The sequence below is a fragment of the Macaca thibetana genome, chromosome 2, assembly GCF_024542745.1.
Source record: "Macaca thibetana thibetana isolate TM-01 chromosome 2, ASM2454274v1, whole genome shotgun sequence".
Taxonomy (NCBI): domain Eukaryota; kingdom Metazoa; phylum Chordata; class Mammalia; order Primates; family Cercopithecidae; genus Macaca; species Macaca thibetana.
The window spans coordinates 72,912,613-72,939,288 of NC_065579.1; the positions used below are offsets into that span (position 1 = coordinate 72,912,613).

General features: G+C 37.8%; 1 protein-coding gene across 9 annotated transcripts in view; it reads right to left on the reverse strand.

The window, feature by feature from the left end:
- Positions 1 to 26,676, reverse strand: part of MECOM (MDS1 and EVI1 complex locus) — a 594,443-nt gene that overhangs the window by 295,445 nt on the left and 272,322 nt on the right. For all 9 annotated transcript variants that reach the window (XM_050779936.1, XM_050779940.1, XM_050779948.1 and 6 more), the window contains exon 2: positions 2,006 to 2,343. In XM_050779936.1, coding sequence (XP_050635893.1) covers positions 2,006 to 2,343 — 338 coding nt within the window. The remainder of the gene's footprint in view (positions 1 to 2,005; positions 2,344 to 26,676) is intronic.

Sequence of the window (26,676 nt, forward strand, 5' to 3'; positions counted from 1 at the left end):
AGATAAATATTTGCCAGTGTATATGTTGAAGACATTTCACTCCAAGGAGAAAAAATAATTATTTTTGAATTTCCTCCAAATGCAGAATTTTCCCCAGGTTCATCCACCAATCCATAGGCATTATGTTTAAAAAGGCACAGTCCTGCATTTACCAAACCTGTAATTGAAAAATGATTTCATTATTAAGCTGTGGTTTATTCCAAGCCTTCTGGATAATCTTGATGAGTATTGCACTTGTTGCTTAACTCTGGAGATTTTGTAATAAAAGTTTAATGAGTTACTTATTATTAGAATGTTTATAGCCATTATTTTAAGATGAACAATAATGACGTAAAGTTTGTACGCATTTGGTTTAAAACGTATTCAACTCACATATCAGTTAATGCTACAGTGATTTTTAAAAACTCTCTTATCAGTACACGTGTCTAAAGGCAATGCAGCTAAACCTCGGCTTTACTGGGGTTACGGTTAAGAACGAAACTAAGGAAGGATTTCTCACTTGAATCATGTGAAAGCCAGATCCTGGCATTTCAGAATTTGAACAAGAATTGCTTTTATTATGGCATTTTGAACAGATTTCACAAGAGGATACATATAAAGCAAGAGGACAAAAAGTTGAAATTAAGTCCTGAAGGCACTGAATATTCATTTCTATTTAAAAGCTAACCAGATATTCTATTAATGATCATAAATATTAAGGAAACATACCAAAATAAATCTAGTTTATCTGATTTCTGTCTACTGAAATGCTATGAAACCAAAGGTCAATCACATCTCTAAAAAATATCTTACCCCTGCAGAAACTGTCTACAAGTTTTTCAGATAGAGACAAGATTTTCCAGAAATTATGATGTTATGAGTCAAGCACAAAAGTTTTCCAACTACAGAAATAAATGGAAAGTATATATATCTACTGAATCTGTATAAAACTTACACTCAGAAGAATAACATAGTTACCTTTATTGAAATAAATTTAATTTAGATTCTTAAATCAGACTATAACTTCTAATTCTTAGATGTTGCCAAATGGATTTTATGGAAAATATGGCTGAAACAAGGGACTAATTTTCATAACCATTTTGTGTGCTGTTTTGATGCACAAATTACTCATTAAATCATTTGAATATAAAGAACCATAACATAATTCAGTGATGAGTACAGTGCTGACATTCTGAAAGCATGTATAATTAAAGCAGGGTTATCAAAAGAGAGGCAAAATGTATTAGAAGAACATACCACAAAATGAAAATAAAACCAGATTAACTTATAGCCACAAAATAGAGAAAACAAATGTTTTCCTCCAATCCTCCAACTCCCCACCCCAAAAAAGATAAAATGCAATAAACATGCCATATGATTACGCTTGTTTGCTAATGCCACATGCTACATATGATCATAGCCAATGTTTCCAAACATTAACTATAAAATCGTATCTTCTTCCTTTAGTATTTTTTCAAATCAATACTATTCTTTGACAATATATTAGGTTGGGTTGCCTCCTATCATGCTATACCTTTAATCAATACATTGTTTCTATTAAAAAGTGAGATTGTAAAGGAAGCTTATTTATTTATTTATTTATTTATTGAGACGGAGTCTTGCTCTGTCTCCCAGGCTGGAGTGCGGTGGCGCGATCTCGGCTCATTGCAAGCTCCGCCTCCCAGGTTCACACCATTCTCCTGCCTCAGGCTCCCAAGTAGCTGGGACTACAGGCGCCCGCCACCACGTCCGGCTAATTTTTTTGTATTTTTTTAGTAGAGACGGGGTTTCACTGTGTTCGTTAGGATGGTCTTGATCTCCTGACCTCGTGATCCACCCGCCTCGGCTTCTAAAAGCGCTGGGATTACAGGCGTGAGCCACCGCGCCTGGCCAGAAAGTTTATTCTTAAAAACCTACTGAAAACATATTGTAACAAATATAATTTGCTTATTTTGTGGCTGCTTAAACAATCTCTTCTTTACACAGCTGCAATATATAAATGTGTTAACTCAAAATACAGTCTTACCTCCCATCCATAACTGGGGTCTTTCAGGTTTGACCTCTGCTCTCCCACATAAGGCCCAAACTTTTCACCTACTTCGATCTTCCTTTTGGTCCATATTCCTAGTCCTGCTCCAGGCATATTTGACTCTCGAAGTTCAAACTCAGCAGGAATGGGAATATCATCAGGGATGTAGATGGGGGCTTTGTAAGGAGAACCCTCCTTTGGAGTGAATGCTTCACTGGATGTGGCAGGAGAGCATGGCTCTTGAATATTGAGGGAGGGAGTACTGGCTACTCCATCTGCATCTGGCATTTCTTCCAAGGGTATTTCAGGGTAGGTGCCATATACACACTCATTATCTGTGAATAGATAAAAACTTCATGAATTCCTTCTAATATTGAAGAGACAAAATTCCACAGGGGTAGACACCTTACTATGTTGTTCTTTGAAGGCTAAATAGGAAAGACCATTGTTGCACAGGAAAGACCATTGTTGCGATGTGCCTTCATTAAAATCTTTATTATTCACAGGCCAGGGAGAGGCTAGAGATTATGGCCTCTGTGGTTTATCTGTGGTGAATCCATAAATCAAATGAGCTAATCCTCAATTGTCAATACTTGCACGGGCTAGTTCAATTCATTATCCATCTGGGAAACAATCAGCAACTTCATTAATGGTCTGACTAAAGTACAGACAAGAAGTAAACATGTGTGTAACTACAACACTCAAACAATCCCAAATTGGGAGCTGACAGGATTCTAAGATATATTAGAAAGTTTTGTCATGCAATGTTATTTGGAATAAATGTAGGAGAGTCATCAAAGATTCCAAAGGCTGCCATGTGCAACAAGGTTTAAATGTGTGTGGCAGGATTATTTATTGGAATATTAATTTGTGTTTTTTCTTTCTCTGTATTTCCTTTCCAATTTTGAACATGTCACCAAGCCCTTGGTACTTCCTTGCCTCAGTAACTTATGCAGAGCAGAAAGTTAAAGTTACTTGAAGCCGGTGATGCCTCTGGATATTTGTAAAAGCTAAAATAGTTAAAGAAATTAGGTAAATTTTCCAGCAGGGAAAGAGAGAGGAAGGGTCTCTTGAGATGCACCAAAAAGACAGAATTTCCTCCAGACTGAGAAATGAGGGAGATCAGAAATGCTTTATATGGGGTACTGCTCATCTTCACGGAACAGCATCTGAGGAGGTGGCAAGCCCTTCAAGCAGACAGCAGGGTTAGGTAGCTAGGAGTTAGGGTACAGGGCACTGAGCACCGAGGCCCTGAGGACTCCCAAAGCAGCACGGCATCATACTTGAAGTAAACGAGTGGACCATGTGAGACCTTAAGACCTCTATGAAACTTGTATGGGGATGGTTATGAAACCAGTCAATGGGGATTTCAGTTGTCTCAAAGCAAATGAACACATGTTTCTTGTCTGCTAGGATTACAAATCAAAAGTCATACCTGATTTATTTGATTCATAGAACTTCAAGGAAAGAACTAAGAAAAACGGGTGAAAATTACAAAGAAACAGACTTCAGTTGAGCTAGTCAAAAGTTAATACTTTGAAAAATTAGCTGGATGTGGTGGTATGCACCTGTAGTCCCAGCTACTTGGGAGGCTGAGGTGGGAGGATTGCTTGAGCTAGAGAAGGCTGCAGTGAGCTATGATTGTTTCACTGCACACCAGCCTGGCAAGACAGTGAAAGCCCCTCTCAAAAAAAAGAAAAAAAGGTAAAATGGGTTGCCTCCAGCTGCATGATCAGGGTTCTACTATAGCCTGCATAACCATGAGTTAAGGATGATGTGGAGACATTTCAGCATCAAGTTGGTGATTATACTAGGTGACCTTTAAGACACTACCAATCCTGCAGTTCTATAAATTAAAGTCTTCTAAGAGAGTTTATCGGGCTAGAAGATAGAAGACCTTCATTATTCAGATTCATTATTGTAACAAACTATAACACTCATTAGCAATTGCCCATCAAGTAATGACTCCTGTCTCTTAAAGTTTTGTGAAGGGTAAAGTGATAGTACATGCAAAAGTATTGTTTAATGAGGTGCTTGGTTCTTGGTTCAAACACTAAGATAATGCCATTTAAACCAAGCATACAACTGAATTCCAGAACCCAATCTTATACCTATGGGACATAGGTTCTCAACATACAAGCTCATTATCATTCAAGTTCAGCATGTCCAAAATCTTGTACCTTATCATCTGCCCTCAAATTGATTCTCTTGTTCACTTTCCTCTTTCTACTATGAATACTATCTTTTCCTTAATTATCCATGTTTGAGGCTTTGAAATAACATAGCCATTTTCTCTCCTTTATCTTCCAAACTGTTCATTCACTAAATGCTGTATGTTCTTGCAAGATTCTAACCTTCATCCAATTTTTTCAAATCCACATTTTCACACCTAAATATTTTCATAGTCCTTTAAATGGGTCTCAACCTCCAGCTTCTTTCCACTATCCATCAACACTGAGCCTATTTAACACTGCTGAGTTTACCTTCCTGGCAGACCTATTTTCCTGTTTGACAGCCTTCAATAATCTCCAGTGTCTGCAGGTAAAGTATAAACCTCTTAGGCTTGGACTAAAATCTCTGTCATTTTGAAACCATTCTTCCTTTCCATCTGATTCTCAGTGGTCCTCAAAGGGAACCCCCAAGCTAGAGTAAGCTTATTACTCTCTTCTGAGCTCAGTGAGTATTTCTTCTTCCTGCCTGCCACTCCTCTCTCTGCTCCACTGCCCAACAAACTTCTGGCCATCCTCCTGGGTCAAGTTCTAGCTGGTCCTATCACCATCTCATTTAACACTAGTATTCCCTTCCTTGAATTATTACATAATTTCATCCCTCAGTTTGGCAATCAAGTACCATGCATTGCTGCTTAGGGTTTAATGTGTATGACTGTTTAGTTCCCAACTAGGAAATAGGTCCGTGATGGGAGATGTTAGGACTCTCACCTTTTCGGAATTGTCCAAGTGATCCGCATATAGGTGTTTAATGAATACTTGTTAAATATATAATTAATCTAACATATCATTTTATTAAACTATGAATCCAAGTCAATACTTTTTTACCAAGTATAGGAAACTTTTGATCCTACAAAGCACCTTTAAACCTATAGAAATAGAATGTGATGAATCACCAACTTTTCTCCAAACCCAACATCAAAGGAAACAATTTTAATAATTCTGCAAAGAAATATTATCAGAGAAGTATACTTTAAGGTCCAAACATACTCGAAAAGTCCATCTAATTTTATCCTTCAGGGAGGTTTTGCACTTCAACCTCATATTTGAAAGCTCACTAATGGTCTTAGCACATGTAAAAACCTAGAAAAACATCTCTTCAGAACTGTAACACTTACTACTGCAAATGCCAAGTTATTCTGAAAGAGATTTCTCCCCCATTGTTAGAATTGTGTTTTTCTTGAGAAATATAAGTTGTAAAACATTGTGTACTCTGTAAATGTGTCCATGTAAGCAGGAGGAAACCAAAAGGCACCAAAATAAATAGAACAGTATTCCGCCAGTAATTATCTATTAAAGGTCAGTAAAATTTCCCCTACTTCCTCAAAGAGTCAAATCAGTCATACTTTCAGTTTCATGAAAGTGATCTTTAAAAAATGATAGAGGCCAGGTGTGGTGGCTTACGCCTGTAATCCTAGCACTTTGGGAGACCTAGCACTTTTGGGAGGCAGGCGGATTGCCTGAGTTCAAGAGTTCGAAACCAGTCTGGGCAACACGACGAAATCCCATCTCTACCAAAAGTACAAAAAATTAGCCGGGCATGGTGGTGCATGCCTGTAGTCCCAGCACTCTGGAGGCTGAGGCACAAGAATTGCTTGAGCCCAGGAGGCAGAGGATGCAATGAGCTGAGATCACACTATTACACTCCAGCCTGGGCAACACAGTGAGACCCTGTGTCAAAAAAAAAAAAAAAAAAGCATAGAGACGACAAGCCCATCTGTGCCCTCCCAATGGCATAGCTTATACAGTGACCTCTGAATTACCCACAAACTCTCCCAATGCATAATCTAAGTGAGTGCATTTAGATTTCTGTTCCTGTGGAGACAAAACATTCATGTGTGCCCAGGCAGCTGCACAGAAGAATTTGAACTTAAAGCCTGAATGCAATTCTGCTTACAATGACAAAAATGTACAATTAAACCTAAAGAACAACTTATATAGGTCAAGCAAATCCACAAGAACTCATGGACCTATTCATCCATATGCAAGCACTAAATAGCCATGCAAGCGCAGGCAATTTGTTTTCAAGCCACTTTTAATCTAGTATCATCCAAATTAAATATTAAAAAGGCTGTGATGACAAAAGTGAAAATATTAAGCTGCTGAGTTTTATGTATTAAAACAAGCAAAAATATTTCAATGTAATCTAGCATTATGAAATTTTCAACAGCAAATGCAGTTTATCATACCACATTGAATATTTGTATAAACCAAAATAAACTAATGCCTCCATATATGTTACTCAAGAGCTAACCAAAAAGCTGCTAAAACATTTCATCTAAATGATAAATTACTTCAATTATCATATTCCCATTAAATCTCTGTTATTGGGAAAAAATTGGTAGATCCTTTCCCTCAGCTATAACTATAGTTAATTAAAGCATTTCTCAGATATCACACTGACAGATTGGGCACACTTACAATAGGTAAGTATCAGGTAAGAAGTGCCATATATATCAGTGGTCCCATAAAGATAAATAACCCTTGTAACTTCTTGGAGCTGAGCTGTCTGCTACTGTAATTTGCTTCATGCATCCTTTAGGCATGCCATTAACTGAATGAGGAAAGAAAGACAAGCATATTGTTGGATTTGAGACAAATGATTTGGGAAATTGCTCTTGGAAATCAACCTTTTCGATTCAAATTTTAAGTGTTCTAATTTCCTCAGAGACCAAGGGAAAGGCCACATTTTGATTATATTATATTTATTTATATGTGTCTTTGATTAACTACCATAAGTTTCCACTTGAAAAGTATTCCATTTTGAAAACATATCAGAATCTTCAAAGAGAAGAAGTTGCAGAAATAATACCAATACTAGTAACTTTCATAGATGTATCTACATTTTCTCATTTTAATGCTCAAAACAATCCAGTGAGAAAATGATGATAAGAATAATCTTCCATTTTGCAGATGTAGGACCTGATATTCAATAGATCCAAAGTCAGCTGAGACTAGCTGGGTGTCCAAACCCAGTCCTCCCTTTAACTCTTAGGCAACTTGTTTTTTGATCCTTAAAGATATGTTTTAAAGTTTGTTTGTTTTATCAAAATTGTAGCCACAATATATGAATAGTTTGGTTTTTGACTTTTTCACTTCATTATAGTTTATTATAATCACTTGCTTTTGTATATTTCACTATTTTCTAAAACTACATTTAATTGCTGTATAATATTCCATTATGTGAATCCACAATAGCTGAACTATTTCCATGGATTTTATTTATGTTGCTTCTAATTTTCTGATATCATAAATATGAAAATGAGCCTTCCTTAACATAAATTTTTATTTTCATCCATTTCAATTTCCTTAGGTTAGATTCCTATAAGAAAACTTAGTGGGTATTGACAGATCGCTTTTCAGAAAGTGTATCGCAATTTACACTCCTACAAATTATACTGTCAATTATTATTATGTCTTGTTTTTAATGCAGAAAATTATCTATTACTGCTTAATTCACATCTCAGTTGATTACAGAAACTAAATATTCTTATTTGTCATTCAAATTTCTTTATTTGCAAATTGTTCATTGTTTTTTCCCACTTTTAATTAGGCTTTTATGTCTGTCTTATTAATGATAAATAAATTAGCCCTTGGATATTGTATTTTAAATTTTCCCAGTAGACAATTTGCCATTTGGTATTTCAATTTTTTTTAACTTTTATGGAACTAAGTCTATATTTCTTCTGTGATTTTTACATTTTTCTTAGAAAGTCCTTAGCTACAGAAGGGAAAAAAAGATTCTCTTGAATTTTCTTTGAGTTTCGTAGTTGCTTTTCTACCAACCTTGGATTACCAATGAGTGATTTACTGCTGAGTGAAAAGCAGAAAAAAAAATTATTTCATTTATTTGAGCGCCTGTGAAAGGCAGCCTAGAAAAAAAAAAAAAATGCCATTTTCACTCGTAATTCTTTGGTTCTTATTTGCAAGCCTGGCCTAAATGCCTTCTCTTTTTGTGGGTTTTATATAACTCACCATTTGTTTCTTTTGGCCTTTCTGTCTAGTTTAACTGCAAAATCTGGGCAGATGCCATTCAAAATCCTGAGTTTCACCATTAATGCCCATCATAATACTTATCACTCAGCATTATCATTCGTGATAGTAACATGAATAATTTTTCTCTCTACTCTTCACATTAGTTCATTGATAGAAAATATTTAGCAACTAAAAAGTTTAATATTTATTAAGAGCATATATACATAGTTTGACTATAAAGTAAGACTGATTTCTGTAGTTATGAAGTAAGAAGTTAATTATTTATACTCAACTGTACACATATATGCATATAATACACACATCCATGTGTATTTGCAATGTGTGTGTAGGGGGGGGTGTGTGTAATAGCTCTCTAATCTTAAAAATAGGCTGAGACAGAAACATGATTTGAGATCTCGGGCAGACTGGTTGAGATCATAACTACATGAAACAACTGCCAAGAGGAGCTCAACTAGGGAATTGAACAGATTAGGTAACTCAGAAATTTAGACATTTCCCCCCATTATATTCCTCATTGCAGTTTTGTAATAAAAACATGAGCAAACTTCAAAGGAAGCTCTGTAGTAAAGGTTAATTGCTACTAAAGAAGAGGGTGGGCCCAAGCACCAGTACTTTGTGCCCAACTTGCAAGCAGACAGGAAGGATTACACGTGGCTGAGAGCAGAGGATGTGTGCCCTGCTCTAGGAGGAGAGCAGGCTCGGCCAAACCTCAAAGCCCCACTAGGGACCTCCTGGTAGGACGTGAGCACATAAGCACAAGTCCATGAGCTGATGCCTGCTAACAGTGTGGCAGGGAAGGGAGGGGGAAGACATCAATTTCCTCACAAAATTAAAACCGGACATGCTCTTCTTCCCTTGTTAGGACAATTCCAGAGCAGTTACAGAGGCATGTTTGTGAGAAAGCAGAGGGCTTCGGGAGCCAGCTCTTCTGCACCAGCAACACAGTGAATAAACACGTGCTGGGCTTGGGGAAAAGGGTGGAGCTCAAGTAATGCCAGATGCACAAACAGAACAAAGAAGGAGGCTATGAACTGGCCAGCAAAATCTTCTATGAGAATGGCCCCAAGATAATGAAATTTAAGATCCCAACGAAATGAAGAAAGGAAACTAGTAAAAGTAGGGAAAATGAATTTCCAGAAAACTGACTTAAACAAGCTGTAGAGGACTGTAGCAAGGGTGCAGAATTACAGGCTTAGAAACAGAGACATTGAATAGAATGGGAACTGCTGATGGATATAGTCTTTAGCATGTCCCGCTCCAGAGGGCAGTGAGAAGAAAAGAGACTTAAATGGAGTGTCTGGACACTGGGCTGAATCTGTAGAACCCGTGTCTCTAGACACCATTATGTCTGGAAATAATCTATCAACATGGCTTGGCACTGGAAATTTTTTAATGACCCTCTAAGCTTCCTTGCACTTTCAGTATTTGCTACTTCCTTGTATCATGCTATTCCATGTCTTCCTTATGGAACTTTTCCCCCAGTGTTTCCTGAAAATATTTCACTTAAGAGCTGTCAGAAAGACTCAGAATGGAAGTATTGGGAGGCAAGATAGCAAGGGAGATGGCAAAGAGTGTGATATGGATGGAAAATAAGTGACAAAATCAATGAGCAAACTTTTATTTTTCTCCTGATACTGTGGCATACTGTTGCATGTCCTGTGGCTTTTAAATCTGGTTAAGAGATTTTCTACTCCTCTAGGAATTTCACAGACATTTCACTAAATAAGTATGATTTGGGAATTAAACTAGTAGCTCCTAAGCAATTAAAAACTGGGCTTCGCCTCTTCCAAAACTTTCTCTTCAGAGATGGAACTAAGCTTTTGTCAAATGGTAATGGAAATAAATTGCTAGAAAATTCATACTTGAGGTACCAGTAAAGCCATTTGGTATCTGGTTACTGAATCTAAAACAGCGAACGCAGACATTAAAGTTCTGTGAGTACTATTCCAAAGGAAAACATGAGCTGGTTAATGTTTGGCTTATTCTGTTGTTAAGGAGCCACCGTCACCAATATCCACTGGAATGACCAGGTAAGAACAGACTTATCACATATCAGATAGATAGTGTTTCTTTTACATTCTAACTATGTGCCTTGACTTTCTTTTGACAGTACAAATTTTTAAGAGACTTTTGGCAACCTCTGACGGACCCGATGTGCTTGTTTTTCATAAGCTTTCTATGTCCCCAAAGTGATTTTCCTTCAGATTCATTTAGAGGAAAGTAGAACTGTCCTGAATTCATGCTGCAGCAGACTGGGTGGTTACTCCTCAGGCAATCTGAAATGACCAGAGTACAGCCTTTCAGTATTCCAGCCATATCTACAGTAATTATTTGCCAGCGTATCTAAAAGAAGGCAGGCATTTCCTGTTGCACACAAATGGGACATTCTTATCTAAATTACTGTTTAAACAGGTATTTAAGAAAAGACTATCACAGTCAGGAATTTACTGATGACGGAACACATTAGTTTAGGGCTGGACACATTAGTTGAGGACTAACCATTGTCAAGAAAGGAAGTATATCAGCATCAGGAAGGTATAGAGAATATTTTACAACTCCCATATGGGTCAAGATGGAGGATTGTAAACTATGCCATTTGCATTTGGAGAAAGCAGGAGGGTCACAAGTTCTGGCATGGAGTTGTGCTTGCGTCAATATGTTGCTGAACCCTAGAGTAACCTTGAGAGGCAGAGCCTGAGAGTTGTAGCTGCTTGGGGTCTCTGTTTCCCTATCCATAAAATAAGCACGTTGGACAAGTTCATCCCAGGTCCATTCCACTCAAGCGATCCCAGTTCTACATAGTAAAAACCAGAAGGTGGTCAAAATTTGGTGTACCAAAAGCTTATAAAATGTATTTTCTGGAAAGACACTCTGAGAATTGGTTTGGTCTCTCCCAACATGTAACCTAGGAGAGACTGTGCTCTGGCTGCCTAACCTTGCTCTAACCAGTGAAACTGGAACTTATTCCCAGTAGAGGCTTATAAAACTGGGCTGTTATTCTCACATTAAGTAGACTGCCCTCTGGTGAGGACTGTGGTTTATGTGTGGGCAGAACGTGTGGTTTACTACCTCTAATTTGTTTATGTTGTTGATGGTGGTTTCAAAAGAAAGCTGCATCCCTTCACATGCTAAAGAGTGACCGGATTTACTTCCTTTAAAAAAAAGTGTTTAAAGGTGGGCAGAGACATGAGGGAGCATTAATGTGCCATTGCTAATGGAGGAGCAACTGGGATCCCTGTGACCACAGCTCTGCTTCATTCAGCTATGCATGAGAAATGAGAGCCCCAACTTGTTTATTATAATTACCTAAGTGTGGCTTGGTGGCTTTTGGCAGAGATCCTTCTTGCCTCCAAAGGAGAGACCAAAACTCAGGAGCTACACGCTAAAGGAAGGAGGGTGGTGTGCATTCTGTAGCAAGGAGGCTATAATTCTAATATATTCTGGGTGAAAATATTAAAAACAACCCCCAAAAGATGAAGATCAAAAAGGAAATGAGATTGAGATCTACCTTCTACCACATGGCAAACAAAGATAGGCATGTAGGAGAACTGGATAAACAGTGTAAATGTAAGTTCAAATTCATTCTCACAGCTGACTTGATGCAGACCCTTCCCTATTACTACAAAACAGAAGAACTTTCTTACAGCCAGGAGTCTTACATAAAGAAAAGAAAATAATTATGCATGTCTGGCAGAAGAGGGAGTTGTAGCAATGGCTTGCCAGTAAAAAGGAATATGAACGAGCAATAGAACACTAACTCAACCACACTCTTGGTTTGATAAGAAGCAGAGAGTGCCCAAAAGAATGAAATTTTGTTAGCGTCTCAAAATGTTTTATTTGAAAATGAGCAATGGTCCTTGTTCGTGCAAGGTTTGGTAACTAAAAGACAACAGTAATTTCTCATCTTAAAGTGATTCTGTGAAGAAAATTCCTTGATTTACCTAATTTTAGCTTGAACTCTACCCCATTGCAATCACAGTATCTTCAGTGTTAAACAACTTTAGATGTTGCTAAGGAGTGCAATTTTCTGCTCCCATTCTAAGCTCTAAAGGCCCCCATATTGAGTTTCCCAATACCACATCATATTAAATGTAAAATCATTCAAAACCACAGAGATGAAGAGAATGTCATTGAAAAACATAAAGAAAGGTTTTTTGCTTTTTCTAAGTATGAGAAAACATATATTTTGATTAAAAATGTTTGCAGAAAAATATGAACAGATGTGCTATGTGTATGTGTATACATACACCAAATAGCACTTATAATTTGAGAGGGGGTAATTTCAACATTGCTAAGTGGTAACACAAGCTAGGTATTTAAGGGAATGATATAATATGACAACTTCATAGACTACCAAACTATGTATGGTCTCTGGAAATTGTCACTATCAACATGTACAATAACTAGTAGCATTAGGTGGTCTGTACAGTATCCTTCATGTCTAATTGAGTCACACAGTCTAAGACACTTGATGGGCACCAGGCACTGCCTTCTAATGCGAACTGACTTTAAAAAAAAAATGCAGTCAGGACCTCTTCTGTATAAATTACTATCGTTTGCAGCAAGAGAGGATTATAAATGTTTGCTGGCAAAAACTAAATTTATTTACAAACTGGGTCTAATTTATTTATGGCTGCAGTACAATCGGCTTTTGTCAAAATATTTATATTATCTGTACTTCTGCCTCACTAAACTCTACCACAATCATAAACACTGTTGAAAAATTATTTGCAGTTAGCAGGATTTAAGCTACCCATTATATCACCAGCTAGTGCCAGTAAACTTTTGCACTGGTTGATAAAGTTTCCTCTGTGGAATAAATATACATTCGACTTTCAAAATCTTTGGTGGGCTCCATACTATGAAAAGTGAAGGATTAAACAGATGTCCCAGACTTCACTAGTTTTGTGTGAATGCTTCAATTGCACATTCCAATTGAAATTTTGTGGATAGACTAGAAAAGTGCACAGATTTAAATCTTTTTCTAGCATTAAAAGAGGAATGTGATGATTGAAGTGTTGAGGTGATAATCTTTGCCAAAGATGCTACTGCTCAGACTTGAATTCATTTACCTATTCCAAAACATTTATTCAATAAATACCACATTGTGCCTGGAGCTGTGCAAGTTGCTAAGGATAGAAATAGAGTTGAATAAGATAAACTGTCTGCCCTCAAGTAGTTTAAAGTTCAGTAGTGAAGACATAGATGGTAACGTATGTGACAATGAAATAAAATAAGGCCTAAGATGAGGTTAGGAAAAGTGCTGAGTGTTAAAAGAGTTGAGTATAAGTAATTCTGCAGCTGGGCATGCCAGTCTCATAGAACCTCTATCCTTAGGTTCATTAGAACTATATATGTACTAAATCTTTAAAGAAACCTCTTATTTTGATTATTGGTGGAAATGCAGTACCATTCACATTTATTTCTGAGTATCACTAAGCTCTTCATAGTAATGTGAGCATCAGAATATTTTGGGGGGATTATTTACCCTCACTGATGCTTCTAAATAACTCATAAAATGATGAAACATTGCGACAGGTTCTAAAATGACATGCCCCCATTTCCATTACAAAGTAATCCAAGAGAAAACAGCATATAGTAGTGGGTAGTTCGCATGTCAACTAAATATGTATTTCTGCTTGATCTGCTTCACTGAAAAGAGCCCAGAAGTTCTATTGTGAATCAGGTAGGACTGCTGTGATACCAGTGAAATTCCCACCAGTCTACAAATGATCCAAACCACAATATTTATCTTCCAGCTAGAATTGAAAGTTATTCCAAACTGACCAGAGACAGTCCTGGTGGATCTCAGAACAGTGATGTACTCAAAAGAGGACTGGCCAGACCACCCTGGAACCTCCAGTGGCATGGCACCAATCTGGAGTAGGAGTTCTTAGAGAAGTGTCAGTACTATTGTCTTCTGGTGTCTTACACTACCCACCAGATAATGAATTTTTCTCAAATAATATCTACCTATGTCTACAACAGTCAAAGTAACTTAACAAAAAGCCAAAGTAGCAAAATTCATTTTGAGAGCTGTATTTATTTGGTGTGGGAAAAAAGATCTCAAAAAAAGGAGCTTTTCACTCATCAAGGTGCTTTTTAAAAAAGAATACCCAAAACTCACATATTTGGAGCTTCATATTTAGTAATATACTCATAAAATAATTTGCTGTCCACTTATATCAACATGATATAAAATAACTCTTACTTAGATCCAGGTGCTATTCTTTAGAAAAAATAATATCTCAGGGTTTTTTTGTGCTTTTACTGATCATTTTATGAATTTATTCTGATAAACCTTCTTTAAATGTTTGTTCTAACAGACTATAGCTATGCTAATTAAGTTAAATAAAATATTCTGGCATCATATTGCTTAAACTTCAGGATAATCAATTGAAATATCTATTTTAATAGCATTGTAGAATCTCAGAGCTAAAGAAAGCAAGAAAAATTTCAATTTATTCATCTAAACACCTAAAATTCTTGCTAACTTAAATATATTGTGGATAAAACCATGTAAATCTATATGAACCATGACTGGTCATGAGAAAAAACTATAAATGTTATAGTTCTATCGAAAGCATGTAACGTTAAGAAAATGCACTGAAGACAGGAAAGATACCTGAAGTCTAAGAATACAGAATGATTTAACAGGCTTTTGCTATTGTTGCTTTGTTGTTTTGTTGCTGTTGTTGTATTAATATGTCTACTTCATTCAACTTTTTAATACTCATCACCCCTATTAAATCTTAACAACTATGATCCAACATATGCCACAAAACATTCATCATTTAGCCAACAAGTCTTCTACATGTAAATCACCATGAGGGGGTCACAAAAAAGAATAAAGTGAAATTGCTGATTTCAAAGGACTTACAATCTTGTTGGGAAGATAAGGCAAATGCCCAGGAGGATTAAACTTATGTAATATAAGGCTGCATTAAATAGAGTCAAGTGAATGGCACAGAAAATGACCTCAATGATCAACTCAAAAAGTGATATTCCGTTTTTTTTTTTTTTTTTAAGAGAAAACTGAAGTGAATGCTGGCTAGAAATTCTACTTGTGATGAAGGCAGATAATCAAGAGGATTGTGAAACAAAGGGGTATAGACTGTGGCCAAGCCTTGGAGAGGTAATGACTTTTAATTGGATTGAGTTTATCATATTTGCAGAGGTACGGCAGACACAGAAGAAAGGATTAGAGTGATTTCCACTTTCTATTATTTGACATAATGAGAAAACAGAGGGTGGTCCACATCTCTGGTACATATTATGAGCCATAGGAGATGCTTAACATGTCAGGTTTTGGTAGCATTGAACTCTTCTAAATAAACATATTTATTTGGACATAGTTGAGTCAAAACAAGTCACCTGGAAAAAAGGTTACAGGTCATTAATTTGCATAGTACAAAGGATTTATGAATTTTTAAATTAACCCTCCTGGATCTCGACACCATTTCAAAGAGTAGGGCATATCTGCCGTTTTCTTCAAAGTTTAGTTAGCTTAAAGGGTCAAATGAAAATGCTTGGCTGACGAAAAACCAGCTGAGCCAATTTGCTTTTTTCTGATGGAAAAGAAGTATATTACAAATTTTTCCAAGAAACAGCATTATATACATCAGGTCAAATATACACACAAAACAAATGAGCAAATAACTGCAACAAAGTTGCATGAATATTTGGTGAGTCACAAAAAGATCATGCACTCTCCAAATTCAAGACAGCCCAAGTATGAAAGATGATTAAAGCATCCCTCCACCAAAACTCCACTAGATTATAAGGGGATGAGGGCAGGGAGGATGGGTGCCTGATTCACTGCCGAATCCCCATGATCCAGCAATGTTTCTAGCTCATTACAATAATTCAGTATGATTTTGTTGACTTGAAAACATCAGCCAAAGCAAGCCAATTTTACTGGAATTGGCTGGTACCTTTTTCTCTTTCTCTAAATTGGGAAGTTCAAACATAAATGTTCAAAAGGCATCACACAAATTGTGTCCTTAGTCTGCTTAAAGGTACGGTAAAAATGCCCCACTGAAGAAAACGAAAATGACTACTAAATTTACACACACTCGTACGTGCACACAAACACACACTCCAAATGCTCAAGATACTGATAGATTAACGACCGAACACAATCAGTTCAGAGTTTATATCATGTCCTCTTCACACTGCAACCTCTTCAAACAAATTTGCTTTTAAAAAAAAAAAAAAGGCCGGGCACGGTGGCTCAAGCCTGTAATCCCAGCACTTTGGGAGGCCGAGACGGGCGGATCACGAGGTCAGGAGATCGAGACCATCCTGGCTGACACGGTGAAACCCCGTCTCTACTAAAAAATACAAAAAACTAGCCGGGCGAGGTGGCGGGCGCCTGTAGTCCCAGCTACTCGGGAGGCTGAGGCAGGAGAATGGCGTGAACCCGGGAGGCGGAGCTTGCAGTGAGCTGTGATCCGGCCACTGCACTCCAGCCTGGGCGGCAGAGCGAGACTCCGTCTCAAAAAAAAAAAAAAAAAAAAAAAAAAACAAAGGAATAAAAAACAAACAAAAAGTATCTGCATGGATAATACATATTTATGTCCTTTTCTCAAGACTTTTACTAAGTTCTTCAGGAAGAAGAATAGTAAACCAGTACCAAACATTACCAACTAAATTTGTTTCTACCAACATTTGCAGCAGCACCTGCCATGAATTAACCATACCTTGTAGATTGTAAAACATAAGCTTCATGAGGATAGGGACCCTGTGTGTTTTCTTCACTGGTGCCTTTGCAGCACCAAGTGTATTGTCTGGTACACAGTAAATGTTCAATGAACAAATAAATACAAAAATGAGAGAATACAGAAATGAGCCTTAAGGAGTTCAGAAACTATAGAAGCTATCCCCAAACCAGGCTGTGCCTCTGAATTCCATATGAAGCTTATTTTAAAAAATACCAATGATATGGCGTTTCTAGAATTAGTGATAAAGAAGTCTTACTGACCTGATAGAATTATTTTTCATAATATCTGCAGCTTCCTGTTCTATAGTATCAGTTTACAGTATCACAAGAAATTCAAATAATCTATAAACCATAGATCCAAGCCAATTCCTTTTTAAACCAGAAGAACACAATGGGTTCAAGTCCACCAAACAAGTTATATAACCCCAGAAAATTCCCTTAATGTATTTGAGCCTCGGTTTCTTTATCCATATTTGATGCTGTCATATATGGTAGCCAGGAGTCATATATGACAATGGAGCACATGACTTGTGGCTATTTCCAATTGAGATGTGCTGTAAGTTTTAAAAATACAAATCAGATTTCAAGCACTTGATACCACAAGTAAAATATCTTATTGATAATTTTTGTCTATTGATTACATGCTGAAATAATATAATTTTGGACACATTATGCTAAATAAAACATATTCGTAAAATTTATTTTACCTGTTTTGTTTTACCTGCTTTAATGTGGCTACTAGAAATTTTAAAATTACTATGTGGCTCACATTTGTATTTCCAGAAGATGACACTGGTTCTCAAAATATGACACCAAATTGTATTAAGAATCAGAAGAGGCCAGGCACGGTGGCTCACGCCTGTAATCCCAGCACTTTGGGAGGCCCAGGTGGGTGGATCACTTGAGGCCTGGAGTTCGAGACCAGCATGACAAACATAGTGAAACCTGTCACTACAAAAAAAATAAAATAAAATACAAAAACTAGCTGGGTGTAGTGGTGCATGCCTGTAATCTCAGCTACTCAGGAGGCTGAGGCAGGAGAATTGCATGAACCCAGGAGACAGATGTTGCAGTGAGCTGAGATCATGCCACTGCACTCCAGCCTGGTGACAGAGTGAGACTTCATCTCAAAAAAAAAAAAAAAAAAAATCACAGTAAGTGATGCTGTTGAGCATCTTTTGTAAGCTTTAGAGAAATACACAAATGCCAAAAGTTATTAAGTTAAGTGACAGATCTAAAATGTCATTGTCTTTCAGGTCTACCTGCACTCAGATAGCAAAAGACTATGAAATGGTTCATTCTCCATCACTCCCCTATTAATAAATCTCTCAATAAACACTTGTTGAAACCAAATGTAAAACAAGATCAACATAGTCAATGGCATGGTACAAAAAGATGAGCTAATTCCACAACACTCCCCTGGCATAGTTTCTGTAATGATGTAGGAAACAGCCTGGGCTAAACAACGTTGGAAGAAGGTTTACATTTGAAAGAGGCATTATTGGTCAATGAACAATGAGCAATATTTGGTGATAGAGGATGAAAACCTATTCCATTATTTCAGCCCAAAGTGCAGGATATGAGGGAAGTCATAAGATTAACCTCTTTCCCTATGTCTTGGATAACGCAGTTCAATTCCTCCCACAAATATCCCATTCCATCACTTCAAAAACAATGTGTGCCTTGAAACACGTGGCAAAGAAAAGAATATGAAGAACTTTCTTGATGCTCTTCCATTGCGATGGTGCAGTTGGTGAACCTCCAAAAACACCTCCTAAGTCTTAGCTGACGAATGAACATGAGACAGATATTCCCAGAGTGTGTATACATGACATGACCTTGGTAACATTCTCAAGAGTTGTAAATCCATTTAGGTTCAGAGATGGGCAAACCCCACCCACCATTCTCCCAAAGTTCTATTATATGAAAGTGAGGAGTAGAAAGGATTCCTTTGGGGGTAAAAAGGTTGAATTGTCATGGGCAGCTCATTCTGACCTTTTACCAGGTCATGCCTCTAGATATTTTATGAATATTAATTGATGTATTACTGCAATGTAAGGCAGTTGCTAACCTAACATTCCAGCCTTTGTTCCAAGGCTTGTATGATTTTCTTCCAGGCCATTGATTTTGGAGTGGCTGTGTAATCCTACTGAACTGCCAGCAAAGAGTGATCAATCAAGACTTTGAAAGCTTCTGGTTCATCCCAATACCTGGGATGAGCTTTGATAAATAATATTCTTGGGACTGTGTGAAATTTACATTGTAGAAGTAGTGAAATACATGTGGAAACATGGCTGGCTATTGTCTTTGTTATTTATTTATATTTAAACAAAATCTTTTGTTTGCAACAAATCCTCACTTGGTCCAAGATTATTATGCTGTAAACTCAAGTCATTACATTTCTATATGCATGAACATTAGTGCTCTCTCTATGGATTTAAAGATTGTCACTCATTTATACACATTTGGATGCACATACGTAATAATATAAATAGAAAAATATTCTACATCCCATTTTAAAAATCTGGATAAAGGGATTGAAGAACATATCATACACTTGTTCGTGGATGAGTACTAAATTTATTTTCCAATAAAACTTCATCCTGGGTCATCAAGATTGACATTTACTTTAGAAAAATATAAGAGGGTTAGAGTTCTTCAACCTTCTTCACAAAAATCAGCCACATCTTTCTGAGGACCTCACAAAGTTCTTTTGTGACTGGTCACAGTCAATGTGCCCATCTATTTTGTATATCCTGTGGAATGCGACTTCTCTGTGTTGTTTTCATTGTCAGTCTTCTGATCTTCTTCTCCATTTCTCTGCTGCCTGGTAAGGGCCTCCTACTGTTCTGAGAGCTGTAGAGGGAGCAGCGAGCAAGACCAACAATACTCCTGCTCCTGTGAACCTTACTGCCTGATGGGTAAAGGGGGAAACTAAACCAACACACACATAGAGAACATCAGAAAGTCTTAGGTGCTCAGCAGAAAAAGCAGGGTGAAATGTAAGAGCAGGTGGTGACTTCAGGTATGGAAGGCCTTGCTAAAGAGGCAGCATTGAGGATTTACACATTGAAACCCTTTCAGACTCCATTTAGGTGTCATCTCATCTGTTAAGAGTTCCCACTATCCATGTTCATCATCTCCTCAAGCTCCAGAGTGAGTTCCTTGCTTTATGGATCACAAAGTACATAAAATGTACCTCAAAACATAACCTTTCGTCATTTTCCTGTTGCTATTAGAGTGAGTCTTATTTACGTCCATCTCCTCGTTTTGATTTCCAGTGACTTTAGGGCAAGGGCTGTGTTTCATTTACCTTTATATCTTCCCTTAGGTTCTGTAAATACACTAGATGCTCAAATTCAAATTGAGCCAACTTTTATGCACATGTACCCTAGAACTGAAAGTATAATAAAAAAAAGTTAATTATGAGGAGTTTCGTTTTTGAAAGCTGTACTTTGTACCTCACTTAGCTCTGAATCTGACAGATTTCAAAGGAGGCTCTCATTTACAAAAGTCATTGCCACCACGGGAAGAGGTATTTTCTAGAATTGTAGACTACTGACCATTCAGAATGCTTGCCCAGGTAAGTGACATGTGTTGAATTTTCTTCTAGAAGAAGTTAAAGTTGGAAAACAATGATCTCTTCCAACACATTTCAGATAATTACCCCTTGGTCGAGAAACAGAATTCTCAAGCTTGCTGCTTGCAAATGTGCCCCCAGAAGTGAGAATTTTCTAGTTGAAAAGAATCAGAAAGAGAAGTTTTTGATAAATAAACCAGAGTACTGAGCTAAACCTTGTACAACACAAGCTAGATTTCAAAGCAGGCAGTGAGAATGAGCCTAGAGTTTCAAAATTCTGCCAGAAAGTTTTGTTTTATGTTTTTGTGGAGTTTTTTAAAGAAACATTTTGCTTTTTTGTTTTGGACTTGAAGACTGTGCTCAATACAGTTTTTTGTTCTTTAAGTGACACCTGTTAAAAGAGAAAAGTAAATTGTTCAAATAGAAGAATTAATAAGACAAATAAATGCCCTTTTCTGAAGAATCCAAATGTTCTTACTTAGGATCTGATTATGAAATTCCAATTATAAATAAACTCCCAACCCATTACCCAAAAAAGGAATGTCTCCAAGTTTAGACTGAGGTAGGATAAATACTCCACATTCTATTCCAAATACCAAGAACAAGGTAGGTATTTTCCCTGCTGCTTCCCTACCCTGAAATTTGACATTCATTTTAATGATGCTTACTTTATTACTTGTCAGAAAAGTGAAATGGCCTGTCAATTTTATGGAGTTTCTCCTACCTTTTAAATGATTATATTACATTTTGAAATAAGTGTATAGCTCCCACCTCCTTTTTTTAACCTAAATGGTTCATGTGTGGGTTTGGTACTTGGCTACGAGTGGAATGAAGTCATAATTTCAGGAGTCCGAAAGAATAGATCAAAATCATGCCAACACTTTCATGGATGGATATATGCTGCTAAATGGATGTTTACCTAGAAAAGTCATCATCTGGCATGCAACACAGTGAATGTTTCTAAGCGGCTAACTCATGTATACTAAACAAATTTGGCTTGGCTGCTGTGAGAGCTGCCCTTTGGAAATTCTCAACATACATTTGTTTGATTGAGCCGTCATTCCCAGTTGATCTGCTGATGATCTGTGTCACTTTGTTTAAATGTCCTGGTGTGGTTTTCTATATATATACAGTGAAAAGCCAGTATGTTTCTGTGATGGATTAAATAGAGGTGAAATTCGAGAGTGACTCCTGTTTTTGATTCCTGTGTTCTCAGACAGGTGGGTCTGGAATGATCAAGAATGTCACATTCAAACACAGGGGAAAATATGGAGCCCTTTTGATTTAAAACACATTACCGTAAAGATATATTTGCTACTGTGTTCTCCTCGTACCAGAAGCTATTTAGGATTTCCCACTTAAACAAACACCATATGGGTTAATTCTCAGCATCCTTTTCAGATGTCCAAAAACAGGGGACACAAAACTCACTGCTTGGAAATGCAGTCTAAGAGAAGCAAACAAGGCTCATTGCTGATGTATGGATTCGGAAATCAAATGCAAGGTCAGGCTAGAACTGAAGCTCCAGATCTCAAATATCTCAGTAATGGTTCAGAGGGAAACCCAACACCACAGTGCCATACCATGTCTGAGACACTAATCAAGCGACTGCCTGTTTGCTCTGTGGTTAAAGCATTTCCTGCAGCTAATCTTCCTAGATAGGCTCTCAGCTTTAATAACCTATGGGGTCTGCTGTTAAGTGCCGGGATCTGGGCACCATCAGCGTTGATGTCTCCACTCTGCCAAACCCCAGACAGCACGTGATGCACACGTATTCCCTCCCCTTAGCTTCCATGGATGCAGTAGACAAGGGCCTGCCTTAAGCTAGGTTCCCCAACTCAAAAAACATACAGCCCTGATCGACCTGCTATCATACCCAAAATTCTCCCCGGCCCCCTGCCCCTGCCACCCACTTAGCATTATTTCTTCAGGCTAAGGTAAAATCATCTTCAAGAGTTCTGACCATTAATCATTTATTCCTTTCCATTTATATTTAAAGACCTACCATGGACCAAGACACTGAATGTGGACTCTAGAAACCAGAATACCTGGCCTCATTCCTGGCCTCACAGAGCAACATTTCAGTAGAGAAGGAAGACATGCAAACAAAACGCAGTACCCATGATCAACAAACTACATCCAAGGTTCAGTGGAGAGAGGGAATTCATTCTGTCTCAGGGTAGAAATGGCTAGGGAAGGCTGTCAAGAAATGGCCGTATCTAAGAAGGGAAGAATAAGCTGAAGAAGAAAGATGGCTTTGAAGGCCTTCCCCAGAGAAAAGACAAGGAAAAAAAGACCATACTAGAAAGAAGAGAGGACATATCTAAAGGCACGAAAGTATGAAATAGCTTAGCATGTGTATGAGACTAAGCATTCCTCAGTATTGTCTGACTTATAGTGCGAAAGAGAGTAGGTGCACATGCAGAGAAAGAGGCAGTGAGGATCCAAACAATCAAAGGACTCAAGCTATACCCTAGAACTTGGTCTTTCTCCTATTGTCAACATGGAAAATGGAAAGACCAGAACTGGATATTAGCATGGTCACTCTGATTCAAAAAAGAGGAGATATTTAAAAGTGGCAGAAGGCAAATGGACTAGTCAGAGGCTGTTTCAGTAGTCCATGACAGAAATCACGAGAGCTTAAAAAAGGGACTGTGATGCTGGAGGATGACGAATAAGAGGGAGAGATTTAGGAAGTAAAGAGAGTCCAGTAAGGGAGTGAAACAGGGATAAAATAAATTTCAATGAGCCCATACACTATGTCATGAGTTAATTTATCAGTGATCAGTAAAGTTGGCCACTCCCAGAAACTGGGACACACATGGGGGCTGAGGACACAGACAGAGAGAAGATTGGAATGCTGAACAATAAAGTAATTAGAATACTGAACAATGAATCAGGAGCCCTGAGCCACTGGGAGGCAATCATAGAGCCCTGGGCATCTAGACAGTAAGGAGGCTGCAGAACCAACAGGCTTTTCCCTTGCTTGAAGGCAACCTGGAGATCAGAAGATCAGCATGGGGATAGTAGGAAAAAAATGTCATTCTTACATGTACAAATAGAAAAAATAATACAAAAATTAGCTGGGCATGATGGCACATGCTTATAATCCCAGCTACCCAGCAGGCTGAGGCAGGAGAATCGCTTGAACCCTGGAGGTGGAGGTTGCAGTGAGCCGAGATTGCACCATTGCACTCCAGCCTGGGCAACAGAATGAGATTCTGTCTCGGAAAAAAAAAAAAAAAAAAAAAAAAACAGGTAAGGCATTAGACCTTCACTAGGTCGTGCAGACCCTTAAGGAATGTTGATTCCCTAACAAACCTCATGCCTTGATATTAGTAGCTGTGCCTTTATCCTGATCACCCTTATGGTCCTACGCACTTTACATTGTTCAATATACTTTGGCAATCCTAACTCAGGTACTGCCTTCACAAAGTGCTTGCCAGGTACACACCCCTTTCCTTGCTCAGTGTTGCCTGAACTGGGATTCCTCAGGAACGGCTCCAAAACCACTCCTGACCTCAGTGGTTTTGATAAGTATTTATTAAGCAAAATTCAATTTACATGTTACTTATTCCTACTGTTGAGACCTTTGAGAGAGGAAAAAAAGAAAGTAGCTTAATGTCAAGAAAAGTAATTTGTTAAGATAATTTTTAAAACTCATTCAGTGAATATGCAGGAAATCCTGCAAAATCAACATTCTCTATACAGTGTCCTTCCCTGCTTATCCTCCCATCCCGAACTCCAAATCCCCAGAGCACAGCACTGGGTGGCTCCCCAGCCCACAGGTCCCTCAACCTATGTGCCTTCCTCTCCAAAGGAGATCTGATCCTTTCCCAAATTGATCTGTTTGCTATTATTTACTTGTGTATTTTCTTGGTGCAAAAAAATATAGAAAAGGGAAAACAGAGAGAGGGTAGAAGTTGGGTTTTATTTATTACGGTTTAACATTATTTATGATTATTGTAATTTAGGTCCAACATCCCAAGAGTCTCATTGTAATGGGTGCAAGAGATACCAATAAAATAGTGTCACAGAGCATGTACATATATTCTTCTACTTCCTTTTTTTACAAGTCGTATTTTCTCTATGCACACAAAGCAAATCCTGTCAAATTGCAATATACTTCTAGGCATTCTGTTTTGGATTTTCATTTTAAGAAATATAAAAGGAAAAATGAACTGCAAGACATTTATTTATTTTATGGACTAATTTGCGCCATCCAAAAGAGAATGACGATAAATCCCTTTTAGGGAGGTCTTGTGTTTACCATTTGATAGCCATTGAAAGTAAATAAAATAATATAGAATAAAATAAAAACAAGATGGCAGGGGCTCTATATTAATAAGTCCAAGTGATTAAAACGCAGATCAAACAATAAGATTCTTTTTTATTTTGGCTTTTGAAATTTAGTAATTCTATTAACCCTCTGAAACATAAAAAGACAAAATTTAAGTATATTTTCTTAACTGATGAACATAATAAAATTTAGATTTATAAGTTTGGTTATTATGTGTACATATGTTTAGTTTTAACTCAGTCCCCGGTTTCCTGAGAAAACCCAAAATGGAAGATAGATAAAAATTTACATATTTGGCTGCCAAATATTTTTGCTTGGGAACTGAGAGACCAAATCAGTCATTGTTGAGCAACCCAGTCTCACAGAGGACTCTCTGGCAGTCTGGCTCTGAGATCATATTGCAATAAATGCTTTTCTATAGAACTAGACCCTATTCTAATTCAAGAGCTTTAAAACTTTAAAATAACTAAGAACCAAATTTCTTCCTAGATTAAAAAACATTGTTTGAAAAAAGTTGCTAAGGATATAAGAAATATATAAACTGGAATTTTTATTGGTTGCCTCCCTGCAAAATATGCACACACACACACCACCACACAAGTCTTGCCTAATTTGAATTGACAAAGGCCAATCTTTCCCACAATGGAAATGCACAGACGGAGAAGGCCAAACAACAAAACAATCCAGAGAGTTAAAAAAAGAAAAAAATTGTTAAGGCCTACCAACAAACAAAAAACAAGCTCAAAATAAATTGGAAATAAACTCCAAACAAACCCAGCCAAACATAAAGCAAAGGAAATCCAAAGCAAACAATCAAAACATCTTTAAAAGTATAGTACAGTGATCCCACACTGTTGCCTATGGGGATTGCTGGAGGGGAAACCCCCCAAGCTCAGGCTGAGCCGATGGGCCAGTTCCTCTGAAGCCTCCTCCACCCCTCCCATTGCCAGGCTTCCTGGAGTCCTGCCCTGCAGACCAGAGAGCTCCACGCAGAGAAGTCTCTGGCCACCCCGCCGGCCTGGTATTTGGCTCCCCAGTCACCCAGCGCACAAGTATGATGGATGATGATGGATCGCAGCACCACCAAAACCGTGTGAATTTCCCAAGGCCTCTGATTATTCTAATCGAGTCCCCAGAAGAAGCACAGAGCTTCACAAAAGCCTCCAAGGAAACCTCCCATTCCCCTTGTCTGCCTGACACAGACTCCACTAAAAAAAGCAATCAGGCCCTGATATGGCCTCCTCTCTTTGACACACAGATCCGGGCCTCCATATTCATTGTTCCAGATATGATTTAGCCTTGGATGAATTTTTAATAAACACCTACAGTTATAGCACAGTGAAATGGCCACTCCGGCTTCTCCCAGGGGAAGATAACAGTTTATGAACACTTGCCAGTCACAGCTTTGCTAATGTTCTCTCACTCTGCTAGACAATATGGTCAAAAGGGTTTTTTCTCTATCATCTAGTCTCTGTCTCTTTCTCTGTGTCTCTCCTCAACACTACCTGCTTTCTCTTTCCCTTCCTCCCTCCTTCTCTTCTTCACTCTCTCTCATTACATCTTTCTGAAACACAGAGTCTCTGAGAGATACAACTGCATAAGATAAAGGCGCAATTATAGAATTTGTTCAAAATAGATAAAAGAGTATCACAGCTAGACTCAGATATGCTTAATGGAATTTTATATGCTGTAATAATACAGGCTAAAAAGAGAGTGTAGTGCTATTTCATTTGAGTTCAGTGTCCTCGACTTATTGAGACTTTTTTTGCCATGTAAATTTGCAGCTTATGCGATGGGGAGAAACTCAAGGCCTTGTGACTGCTGTTGGCTTGTTGGAATGTT